Genomic DNA, 13,138 nt, shown 5'->3' with positions numbered 1-13,138 from the left:
TAGTTAGATGGGTAATGCATCCAAGTCTTGGACAAACTGTTGGAAAAAAGGAAGCAGCATTCTGTACTAAATGAAGAGCATTAATCTACTAATTTTCTTAGATTTGTGAGATGTTTAATATAGGTGCTCCAAGAGGAAGATGGGAAAACTGGGGTGTTTGAGAATGTCTTGGGGTTTATGTGATAATTTTTTGTTATTAGTTTTGTTTTTTAGTGGTTTTTTTGTTTCTTTGTTTGTTATGCCATCTGTTGGCTTGGTGTGACTTGAATCTGCCAGAAACATAGTTAGTGAAAGCTTAGACTGTCTTTGCCTTTCTTGGAAGGAATTTTCTGTATTGCATATTTACGAGAATGTTTCACAAACTGTTTTGAGATCAGTAGCTTAGATTTCCCTACCTGGTGGCAACACCTCCATCCTGTGCAGTTCCTCTGGTTTTGAGAGCGTGGTTTTGGCTTTTCAGTTTGGTTTGCTTTTGGTTTCCTCTTTGCAGTTTGACACCTTTTAAATCTTTTTTTTTTAAGGTTACTCTCAGTGTTGTCACATATCTTGCTAGCCTGGTGTCTGTGGGTCTAAGAGCAGAATGAGAACATGTCTCATAACTGAACTGTCCTTTCTTATCCTTCTACCCCGTACTCTTCAGTACACTCTTCAAAAATTGTAATTATTATAAAACTTACCAAGCACTACTGTTGTTACTGTCGTGAGATGTGTTTTTAAAGTCACTCAACAGCACTTTTTCTTTCTCTGTTTCACTGCTTTCTTCACGTCCTCCTGTGCTCATTGTGAATCAAAGTGGAGAATTCTGAGTTGGTGGTAATACATCATGAATTTTTGAGAATCTTCCAGTAAGATCTAACCCTTAGAGGAGATAATTACTAGTTGGTTCATTCTTCTGTAGGATGTGCTAATCAGAGATTCTCTCTGTGTCTCCTTCCCCCACTCCTGCTCTCTCAGTATTGGTTTCAGATATGTTCATTGAGAAGTGATACATGAATTTTTCAAATGTCATCAAGAGGAGAAGATTATGCTTTTTCACAAGCATTATGTATCACCTACTACTGTTGGGCTCTTTCCCTGCTGTTGTACTGGTTTTATAAAATACCTCATAAGCAGCAACTCCTTTGCAGAGCTGTGTGTCTCTAAGGTTGTAAAAAAAAAAAAAGATCATAAATTGAGGCATACTTTGGACTACATACAGTTGAGGTTCAAAGCAAATTTGGGGAGTGACAGTATTTTTACCTATCACCACGTATTTTGCACAGCTGGATTGATCATATGGCAGTTTATGCAGTCATCATGCACATTACCTTTCAAACATTTGATGCCTATGATGTGGCTACTCTTAAAAATCATTCCTGTCTTTTTCTTCTCCCCTTCCTTCCCCCTGTGCTCTTCTGAAACAGCTACCTGGATCTGCCAGAAGAATGGAGAAATTGAGTACAAGTCTTGTTTGCAGGGAAAAGTCCCTGTCCAAACCCCAGTATCCCTTAATGCAAATTGCAATCAGAAAGGACAAGATAGTGCTTCTCTTTGATCTTCTACAAATATACCCCTTCGGTTCATAGCTAAATAAATAACAGACTATTTTGCTCTAAATACAGGCTCTTCTGCCTTTCAGGATAGGTGTTTTTTCTGCAATTAGACAACGAATTTCTCAGAAATTTTCTTGGGTACCTTCCATCCTTTGAGATTTTTTTTTGCATGTGCTACTTCCTGTCATTCAGATTTCTTCATGTTCCTATTTTGTCTTCTTAATCTTATGTGCACATTAGATTTGCATAAGGTAGATCTTTTCACTGTCTTTCTGTATATTTTAAAAGCAGTTGCTTGGATCCTGGCTCAAATAAGTGGCAGAGCTGAGCACTGCATTTGCAGTGAGCTCAGGAAATGGTTTACATCAAAGTCACTTTTAAAAATATGTATTCTTCTTTCTGGGACAATTTTTAACTTATGCTGTTGCTTCTGAGTCACAAAAGCTTATTGTTGTTCTGACTCAAAACAAAATGTCACATCGAACCAAATGAAAATATTTTCATTTAGGTTATCATGATCTACAGTGAAATTCTGTGGCAAAATATTTTTCTTCCCATTCGTAGTGAGCTGAAAAATAATTCTGGTTCATATATGGAGAACTGGGCTGCACACCTTGTTATGTGAGAAATACCATCAGAGAATTCCCCAAAAAAAGATGAGGTGGGAAGAAACCCCTGGTGATCTCTAGCTTAATTCTGCCTAAAGTCAGGGCCTGGAGTAGTTTAATCTGGAGGATATAACACAGAGTGAAATTTGTTGAATTCTACTGTTGAAGTGACAGAGGAGTTGAACAAAACTTGGATTTGATACCTCAGGTTCCAACATGTAATTGCTTTCAGTTGTTACAAATGTAACATTCATTTTGGACTTCTTTAGCAAAGAATTCTGTAAGAGATTTGCAGCTCCCATGCAGTCTACACTCTTGTCCTTGCCAGCTGCATTTATACATTTGGGCGTATTTAAATAATTTGGTCCTGGTCGGTTTCTGTTTTGTTTTGGCTTATAAATACACTCTGAGTTTAATAATTTGTGATCGTTTTTGGTAACAGTTACTTTTAGGAGTGTAATGTTTCCGCACAGCTATTCTGTGATTTTTAATTATTTGTGGCAGAAAAGCTAAAATATTGGGAGGAAAAGACTGAGCTAAAGAGATTGACATAGATAACAGAGAACCTTGCCCAGGAGTGTTTTTCTTTAAGTAATTTTTCTCCTCACTACACATACATATATATGCTTTTTCTTTGCTGCAAGCCATGAAGACTCCTATCCTATTTAGCTAACGTAGCTCTAAAAACTTATTGTAGCTCTCAGTGTTGAATTTCAGAGTCTTCATGCCCTTTTCAGTTTTAGGTAGTGAAATGGAGCATGGTCCTTAGGATCAGAAGAAAATAAGTACAAATGGGAGGAAATGTGCCAGTGGCTTTTGCTCTTTTGTTTTCCTCCCCTCTTCTGGGTATTTTGTACCTTGGAAAAAGTAACTGAGAAAATGAGGTGCTCAGTTTTACTGCTTGGAGGCAAGGGGATGTTCATACTCAAAATGCAGAGAGAGCTGAAATACAAGGGAAGAGGGGAACGGTGGTTGTGTAACAGTATTGCACAGTAAAACCTCAGTCAGCCACCAGGGAAGAATTATATTTAGCCTGTTTGAAATAAATGTACATACAACTTGCTATTTCTGATGTGTTGGGGTATCCAAAGAAATTCAAGAATGCACTTTCTTATTGAAATAAAGGCACTAAAGTGCAGAATATGCCTTAGGTGGTGTTAGGCTCTTTTAAAAATTAACTTCCTCTTTGATGAAGCAATGGGATAGGAATTGCTTTATCATTTTACTGAGAAAGAGATGTGTATGTGCCTTCTTACTTGATATGTTGGTAGTCCAAAGGTAATTTGTATTCTTTGAAATTCAGAGTTACTTCCCTAGGATTTTGTACATTTCAAGCCTTACTTTTGTCTTGTTAGATTTCAAGAACAGCAAACATAGGAAGTAACTGAATTGCTGGTTTGCCGTATACATTGTTTTGGTTTTGAAGGCCTTAACACTGAAAAACAGATTTCCAGGACAGCCCAGCCCTATAGAACAAATTAGGATGGTAAGACTGTTAAAGGTACAGTAGCAGTTAACTTACAGTGAAATTCTGCAGAAATTAAACTGCAGAAGATATTGTAGATTTGATCATTCCTGGGAAATTTTTTTCATAGCGTGGCCTTACCATCAAACAGTATAGAAGAAATCTCTATGCTGTTTTTAGTCATTGATTACCTTGCACACGTGATTTATCTGAGGGTATGATGTGGCTTTCTACATGGCAGCTTCCTTTAATGTTATCTAAGCTGTTGAGAAGATCTGGTAATTATTCCCTGTAGTACCTTTTTTCTGAAGCAATCCCTGCCAGCAAAGAGCACTCTGGTCTTGTACACGGATGAGTTGTTTCAGGAATGAGCTCTTAGTAACCTGGGGCTGAATGCAGAATAATCTGGGGTTGCATCTTTGGTTCAATACCAAGATCATTGACCTCTTCTCATTGCTACTGCCTGTAGGTCTCAACATTCTATTGGAATAGATCTGTCTAGTCTCTGATTCATTCTGTGTCAATGTTGTCTGATCTAAAAAGAATTCTCATTAACTAATCAGCATTGTATGTATGTTAAATGAAAATATTAATGTAGATCGATAGAGTCAATGGGTGAATTTGCATAATTTAGTAATTAATGCTAATCTGTTCTTCCCAGTAGAAATCCATAACTCATAAGTTTTCATACCTTTATGTTTAGCTTTAAAAAGGTCTACTTCTCTAGGGTGTTCTGATGCAGCACAACAGCTCACTGGAGGCTTTGCTGGATACATGCAGTATTTACCAATGGTTCTGTGTCAAATATGTAGCTAGAATAGACTTACTTAAGATAAAATTACGATTTCTGTGTCTGTGTGAAATAGAAGGTAGAAGGAAAACGTATTTTACTTTTTAAAACCTCTCTAGCTCTCAGTATTTATCAAGAGGTCAAAAGGAGCAATTTCCCTAGTAGTGGAGTACTTGGCCCTACCTTTGGAGTGAAAACCTGCAATATTTAAAGGGCTTAGGAAAATCATACATGTGCAATTAAAATCATAGTCAAATGTATGTCACACAACAGTAAAGTGAATCAGAACAAAGTTTTTGCCCTTTTAAACATTTAAACATAAGTAATTCTGGCAGATGTCATTTTTGATAAGGAAAATTCCAGTATTGCTTAAAAGGTCTGGTGGCAGGAAAGCTCCTTTTGTTTTAGGTGGGTTTATTTATTTTCTCTTAATAATTTCCCTGTCATTGCTGTACAGTGTATCTATAACCATACATTGCACAGTGTGTAAATTCAAGTGGACAGACATCTTGGGTCTGTCCAGCATAACATCTTTGTTTCTCACCTTTAAATAATGTGATTTTGCAACACTGAAGGCTTGCCTCTTCAAGGTGAAAATCTCAAATTTCATTACACTGTTCTGGGGGTATTTTTCTCAACAGTTTCCCAGTCTTTGTTCTGGCATCCTCTTACAGAGACTCACACAACCTGTTTAACCTACTGGCTTGTGAGTCTGGTGACATCTTATGTTTCCAGTCTTGTGATTTTTTCTGCTCTAGAGCCTGAATCCTCAAAATATCTGTGCTTGCAGGTGGAAGTTTCTGAGATTGCATAGAAGTAATAGAAGCACTCAGAGCAAAGAAAGTTAAATCTGTGTCTTTGTGGTGGGTTGTAGTACAACAGCTGGTGGTGAGCAATCAGATCAATAGAAGTGGATAGAGTTTGGTGGGTTTGGGGGATCATTTAATTCTAGAACAAAGATGTGTAATAAAGTTGATACAGAGATTGAAAAGTCAGTCTCTCCATGGTTCAGGAAATGCCAGCACCAGGCTTGCATTTGCGATTTTTATTCAGCCCTCTGATCTGTTCATTCTTTTACATCAAGTAATTATCAGTTACGTAGTGTTTTTCCCACATTTTCCCTTGTTTTGGGAAAATATGTAAAGTCACTGAAGCAACCAAATGCTACTGACAGCTGTGGTAGACACACCCATGTGGAAACTACTACTTAGCTTTACAGGGCAGACTAAAGGGTGCAGTAAACAACCTGAAACTCCTTGGCAAACAAAAACCAATATTTATGGCTTTGTATTAACGTGATTGCCCTTCAGCCTGGAACTGAGGGCTGCAGTGGTTTCTGCTTCATCAGCTTGGGACAAGCAAGAATCTGGTGTGAGACTTTTCCTCTGATTTTTAAAAACACACTTTTGAAAGATCAGCCCCATCTAATCCAGACTTATTCCTCTTAAAGCTTGGGTACCTGGGCCTCTTGCTGAAGGGTGACATGCTTTTGATATGGGTTCCAGCTGAAAGGGGACTGTTCAGCATAAGATGTTGGGACACCTTTAAAGTGTTTCCCAGGAAGGAAGGGAAACATCCATTTATCACTAATTTAGGTGGTCAATTGTTTCTCCTGGTGAATACACTCAGTATTTTGGGAGCAAATTTATGCTCAGATTTCTCCCATTGTGATTCACTTTAAGGAAAAAATAGGCTGTAATTGTAGCAGTATTCTCCCAGCAGATGGAGATTTAATTGTGCTTCAGTGGGGTCCCTGTATGCCTTTAAGGCATTAAATATTTATACCATTATGGTGTTAATTTTAAAATAGTGTTGAAGGCCTATTGCCACATCTTCTGTGTAGCCTGCACTCCATGATTGCTGGAGTGTTTGACTTTGTTTATTCTGTTTTTTTTCGTTTTTTTCAAAAGAAGAGGTGTTCCTGAAGTATACACATATTGGTATAACCAGAGGGATAAAAACACTTATTGTCCTTTCTGCTTATTTTTTTAATGTGTCCATGTGCTAAAGGGATTTCAGGCTCCCTGCCAGAACTACTCCCTGTCTGAAATGACTACTAAACGTGCCAGTGAGGGGTAGCTGGGTTCTCTGTGGAGTCTGGTAGATTGCAAAGTCCTTAATACTTTTGTTTTTCTTAATATTGTTGTATTGTTTTTGTTGTTTTGTTTTCTTTTCTGCAGCTGACTTTATTTGAGCAAAGGATCTCTGTGTACAAGGAAGGGGCTAAGGTCAGAGTTGTAAAAGGAATCAGAGATGGAGCAAACTGGCAGAGAGGAGCTTTTTGGTTGCAGTGGGCCTGAGGGTAGTGTTAGGGGTCAGGAAGGCCAGAGAAATGAGCTTGTCTGGTATCTCAGGTGTGGCAGAGGGGATAACAGCAGTGTGGCACAGGGTGTTTGTTGGATGTTCACCTGTTCATCTTAAGAGATTCATTCTCTTCTATTTTTAGGATCTACAGCTAGAGTATGGTCATGGTCCTCAGTGTGGCTACTTTTTGGGTGCAAATAAGTGAGTAAGCAACTGCGTTTTCTGTCTTTAATTCATTCAAGACTATTTTAATATAAAGACACATTAGCTGAAGCAGATGTAGTAAAATAAGTCAAGCTTGTTTGTATCAGTTAAAATTCCAAAATCGCTTATTTATTTCTAAAATAATAGTAACTCCAGTGATACAGAATGGCAGCACTTCTCAGTATTTGAAACTGTGTTGACCATATTGTTTTTGTGGTGGTGTAAGCTTCCTTTTAAGAGCTATTATCTTGGTCTGCTCGTTTACAAAATATTCTGCATGATAGGTCCCACAGAGCATAATTTTACCCCATCTGGGATCTAGCAGTGCTTCTCTTTGACATTGCTTTGTGCCCTTCTTTATCTTGTAGGGCACTAGGAACATGCAGTTATAGATGCTTTAAAAAATAAAACCTTTCTTAGCAAGCCCTTTAACTTCATGCTCATACCTTTAATCATCTTGATGTATTAATCATATGAAATAATTTTCCATATAATTTTCCCTTTACACGCAATTACTTAATTACATTTATGCATGCCAGAATTAGGATGCCTAGCTTTGATTTGCTAAATTAAATCATACTAAAAATGCAGAAAACCTAAGCATAGAGCATGATATTTTTGCATAGTCTTTAATTGGGGAAAAAAAAATCAATACTGTTACCTTCTGAAATCCTGTTGTTTCTTAGTCCTGTGATTCTTCTCTGTCTGTGTTTTCAGACAAAGACATGAATATGAAGTTGAAAATGTTACAAAAATGAGCCAGGGAAGAATTAATTTATCCCAATAGTAGTTTCATACTTGTCAGTCTGATTTAGTTTTTTTTATATTGTGCTTTTCTTGTGGATTTCTTTTAAATTAGATCAAGCTGCCATAGTCCTTTTTTTTACAGCAAGAGGAAAAAGGACCACTGAACTTAATAGCAATACATTACTAAACACGCATGAAAGGGTCTTGTACAAACAATAAATGAAAAAAATTTGCAGCTGTGTTCATTTTTGTGTGGATGCTGGATGTATATTCTGAAAGGCAGCTGAAATAACATGCTTTGGATTATTTACTGATGGAATCATAGGTGCTTTTGTTCTGGCTTTTGATAATTGTGTTTGTGTACCACAATTAAATTATGTTCTTATTCTTATTTAATTCTGAAGGAGTCTCTTAAAATCAGTTGAAGAAGAGCTACATCAGCGGTAATTCTATTTCTTTTTCCTCTCTTGTGTGTTTCAAAAGTAATTTGTGCATTGATTTTTTTGTCTGTCACAACTAGTTCTTACTTGTCCCTGTGCTTGCTGAGAGTTGAGAGAGGCATAGTTGTCTAGATTGCAGCTATACCTTAAAGAACAGTAATGATTTTGAAAAAAAGAGAGTAAAATTCTATAAAAGAGGTAGATTTTGAGGTCAAAATCTTTCACAGCAGTCAAGGTAATTTTAATACAACTTGCTCAACTGTAGTACCTTGTTCATTTTCTTAGGGGACATGTGGCACATTTAGAAGATGATGATGATGCAGATGATGATTCTAAACAGTAAGTCCTTCTTGTAAAAATAAATAAAATCAGATTCTTGAATAGATGAGTATTTGAAAAGAAAAGGTTGAATCATATTCTATAACAGCTCAGGATTCTTTTTGCAATAGTATTTTTAAAGATAATTATTTTAATGTTGTTCCTAGATGACATCACCATAAGTCGTCTTATTCTGCTGATTGTTATAAATTGGGGGGAGGGGAAAATCTTGTCCTTGTTTGATGCAGTTTTCTTTTTGTTTTCTATTATGGAACAAAATCTTGGCATCCTTATGCCGAGCCAGTAATTTTTCCAACCCCAGTCCTGGTGCCTTGAACTGATAACTATATATTAAAATAAAGCTCATGAAAAGTAGATAAAATATATACATTACAGGCTTCTCTAGATGTTTGAGTTTGTTCTCTCTGTGTTCTCAGCTAGCAGGATGCTTGAATGGGTGCTTGGTTTTCGGAATAGAGGTGACTTCTATTACTCAGAGAGAGCAAGGTTATGTGACTGCAAAGGCATGTGTCAAATTAATGATGTTCATATTAAATCCCACTGGTATAAATATTCTTGGGCTTTATTTGATTGATAGATGAGAGCAGAAACAATTTAAAAAGCACAACCAGTATGTGTAGATTTACATTCCTAAATAAACCTGATGTAAAGACCAAAAGGAAAGATACCGTTGAGACATTTTTGTTTGCTTTCTGTTAATGGATAATTTGGAAAGCTGTTGCTTCATACAAGAAACCTTTAAAATATGTGCTATCTATTGCTGGCATCTCTCTCTTGCAGAGAACCAAACCACACCCTCTCTTCTTTTTTTGAGTTATTTTACTGCTTGGTTCCTCCATCCATACTAACCTCTGGATTTTTTTTTGTGTGTGTGTGTACAACTCTGTGTCCATTCATTTTTGTTTAATGTTTCTCCCCCCTCCTCGCCACTCCCCCTTTCTTGCTCTGTTTGCAGCTGGTATCATCAACTTCAGTAAAGTTCCAGGGCTTGGAACCTCTTGATCCCTGCTGCCTTGAAGTACTAGCATTGATTTCTTTGTTCTTTGTCCAGTGCTTTGAGATCCTTGTTCCTTGCATGAGCTCCATCAGAACTTTCAAACAGCATTGACTTCAGCTGCTTATGTCGCCATTGTGTTTCTGTAGATTTTCTTTTTTAGGTTAGGCAAGAAAGAACCTGATAGTTTCTGGTGAGGTTCTGATTCATCTGACTCTGGGGACCAGTAGTCACTGATAGTCTTCCAAAATCATCCTGGTATTTTTTCTGTTTCTTCCCATATTTCTTCCTAAGTACTTTTGCCCTACAGTGAGAGGCCCTGACAATGTGTAAGCACAGGAGTAAAAGCTTGAATCCCTCAGCCTTGGCTCAGACATACTCTTCACCTGTGCCTTTATCTTGGTATCTGCTTGAGCCCAAGGCTCTGCCGCAGTTGCTGGTTCATCAGCTTGGTCTTGGATGTCTTTCTGTGGAGCCCACTGAAGATTCAAGTCTTTGGTTTGATTTATATTCTGTGCGGTGGAGCTGCAGTTGAGGAGCACATGTGGCATCAGTCACTTCTTGCTTCAGATCCAGAATAAAACCAGTGAAGCCAGGATACACCTTCCAGTCCAGACTGATGCCACTGCATGAAACTGGGTGATTTGTAGCAACAGAGACTCCACACACTTCAGAGAGCAGTATAAAGTTATCACTCTTCATTTAATAATTTTGATATTTCTTTTTCTCTCATGTGCAGTAAGGCTGCTTGATGCTTGAATTTCCTGGTTATGGAAACTGGGAAAGCAGAAATAACTGGGGCACTGCCCTGCATGAATAGCAGTGACAAACTGCACCTAAACCCTCTTGTTGGAACAAGGGCATGTGGTCCTTTTTACAAACATCTATCACATATATGCCAGATTGTTGCCTTTTTTTCTTCCTTTGGCTGCCCAGTAACATTGGTTGTCTGAAATGGAGGAAGATTATAAAAGGAAATGGAAATGAAGCTTGAGCACTCATGACTGAGACTTAAACTTGGTCCCATGTTACTAAGAGAAGATAATTTCTACCACCAAAGCAACAGAAGTACATGACACAGGGGAATTTGTTCTCAAAAGTCCTCTTCCAGCTTCTCTGAAATACAAACAACAAGATAAGATGCCAGGACAGAAATTCCTAAAGAGAATGAAGCCAAGCTGACAAGTTTTCGACCTGTAAAAAAACAGGCAGATATCTTACTACTTTGAAACATAATTTAAAATTAAGGAAAATATTGTGGAAGAATGTCGAGTTTACACGGCTGTATTCCGAATTTATTTAGTGGAAATAATATTCTGTTCCTTAAAAATTAGGAAACAGGACAGTGGAAGAAGTTTTAAAAACATGCAAAATTTCAGAGTTTAGTGTTTTCTTTTTAAATGCAGCATATTTTTTAAACCACAGAACCAGGAGAGGAAGAATGCTTCCGATGCTTCAGCTGTCCTGTTTTCTGATGATATTTTGTACTGTTGGGCCAAGCTGTTGAATTGTTCTTGAATGAAAAAGTTGTCTTTCCCAAGATTTCTGTGAAAAAAGAGACTCATCAACCAAAAACCGACTAACCAACCTAAACACAAGGGTAGCTGTCCACTGCAGATGGATTTTACTTTCATGTGCAAGGCTGTTCTGAGTCATCAGTGTAAATTTTCCAAGGAATGGTATTCATTAGTTCTCTTGTAACTCCCCTTCAGCTCACTGATAGCCCTTAACTTTCTCCTCTCAACAGAGCAAGTGTCAGGCCTCTTCTGTCTCTCCTTACTTTGTTCTGCACAAGTTTGTGCATCTTCAGCAGATCAGTTCATGACACTCTCTGCTCTCTGGTGTTCTTTGTTTTCATACAGTATCTGAGGTATAACAAAATATTTGATGCAGTTACTTGGCTATAATAGTGCTCTTGACAAGTTAATGGTGTTTATTTCTAGGGCATTTATCTTCCCCATATCTTCTTGAAGACTGCAATTTGAGTTTTCTCTCTGTTTTGTTTTGTTTCTTCTCTTTATAGTGCTACTATGAAACCTAAAGTGCCACCTCCTTTACCACCAAAGGTAGGTGAGGGGGATTTGGTTGCTCGGAAGAAAAATGCACTTTAAATTAACAAATAAATGCAGAATATTTAAATTACTGTATTGATGGCTCTTTACTTGTGAAAATATCAGGATCCAAATGCTGCATGTGGGGTTTTTCCTCACTGAGATGTGGCACAGATCCTTTGAAGCTTTTTTCATTATGTTTTTATTATTACTATGTCTCTTTCAGCCTAAATCCATCTTTATCCCCCAAGAAACTTACTCTTCTGAAAATGAAAATCAAGGGACAATCAAAAGATGCCCAACATCAGAGAGTCCAGCAAAATCTACATCTCATGTTCCACCCAGACCACCACCTCCTCGGTTACCTCCACAGAAATCTAATCCTTTAGGTAATAAAAGTGACCCCAAGAAGTGCACAAATATTTCTTACATAATCTAATGAGATTTTATTTCTGCCTTCTCACCTGTGCACACATTAAAAGATATTGAGGTAATTTTTCTATGGTAAAGTAAAAAAAGTGCATGAAAGGCAAACTTCATGAAGAAAGCATTTAACTCGTTTTTTTAAAGCTTTAACTCTTGAGAGGGTCAAATGTACTTTCTGCCAAAGTCACTGACACTATTCCTGCTGATGCCATTGGTGACACAATTGCTTTCCTAAGCAACAGGCTTATAATGTAGAGTATCAGGACTGTTAAAAAAAGTATGTTTGTAGGTTTCAGGTTCAGTGTGTCAGCTGTTGTTGTCATTTGTTATGTCAAGAACAGAGTTCTGCTTTCAAAGTTTGCTTTTGTACGTAATGAACTGGGTTGGGGAGTATAGGAGGTAATTGTGTTTGTTTACTGTCTGCTCAGACTGTTCATTTTATGCCTTTGTCAGTCTGATGCCTTGAGAGTTGTCTTGGACTGGCTTCTCTTAAGCAAGCTCAATGTCTGCCTCTTAATTGTTACTTTGGTAGTTTTTCCTTGCTTCATACTTAGTACTGCAGTTGATGTGTTAAAGATTTGACTCTAACAAGGCTGTTCGTAAGGAATCAGTAATTGAAGTTAGCTATTGTTAGCTATTGGCAAGTATTTCTTTAGGTCTGGTCCACACATTTTCCCTCATAACTGTGACTGCATCCCTTTCTGTGCCCCTGTTAGAGTTGTTACATTAGTTACCAGAAGTCACAGACTGAGATGGAATGTGGCTTGATGTATATGTGCACATGTAAGAACATGCCTACTTCAGAAATAAATTAGGGTATTGTATACTGTATTGTATATAGTATATGTTCTGACTTAATTGGAAATTCTGGCCTATTTAAAACAGTTTTTAGGCTAGATTACTCTTTGAGGTGAAGGTAGAGGAACACAATTTTATATATGAATCTTTCTAGGTAATGGAGTCACTTCTGTGCAGTTAAATGGTGAAAGAGATGAACTGCCACATCAACAGAACGAAGCTAGAGACACTAACTTTTCAAGGAGAGAAAAGAAGGAAATACTGGTAGGTATTTAAGCTTCTGGTTGTCCTTTTAAAATTGTCTTGACTGTTCTACATGTGCAAGGAAAAGGAGCAGGCATGCTGTTTAATATAGAAATTATACTGGATGGCATCTTGTTTATTTTGAATCAAAGCAGAGTTTTCCTTGATTGTCTGGTTGTGATACAGCTGTAAACTGA

General features: G+C 37.4%; 1 protein-coding gene across 3 annotated transcripts in view; it reads left to right on the top strand.

Moving 5' to 3' along the window:
- Positions 1–13,138, top strand: part of MAP4K3 (mitogen-activated protein kinase kinase kinase kinase 3) — a 66,632-nt gene that overhangs the window by 33,687 nt on the left and 19,807 nt on the right. For all 3 annotated transcript variants that reach the window (XM_082303273.1, XM_082303272.1, XM_082303271.1), the window contains 6 exons: positions 6,842–6,900; positions 8,055–8,093; positions 8,376–8,429; positions 11,447–11,489; positions 11,701–11,863; positions 12,853–12,962. In XM_082303273.1, coding sequence (XP_082159399.1) covers positions 6,842–6,900; positions 8,055–8,093; positions 8,376–8,429; positions 11,447–11,489; positions 11,701–11,863; positions 12,853–12,962 — 468 coding nt within the window. The remainder of the gene's footprint in view (positions 1–6,841; positions 6,901–8,054; positions 8,094–8,375; positions 8,430–11,446; positions 11,490–11,700; positions 11,864–12,852; positions 12,963–13,138) is intronic.

Source organism: Coloeus monedula (assembly GCF_965178545.1).
Source record: "Coloeus monedula genome assembly, chromosome: 2".
Lineage (NCBI taxonomy): Eukaryota > Metazoa > Chordata > Aves > Passeriformes > Corvidae > Coloeus > Coloeus monedula.
This window is presented reverse-complemented; position numbering and strand designations above follow the sequence as displayed.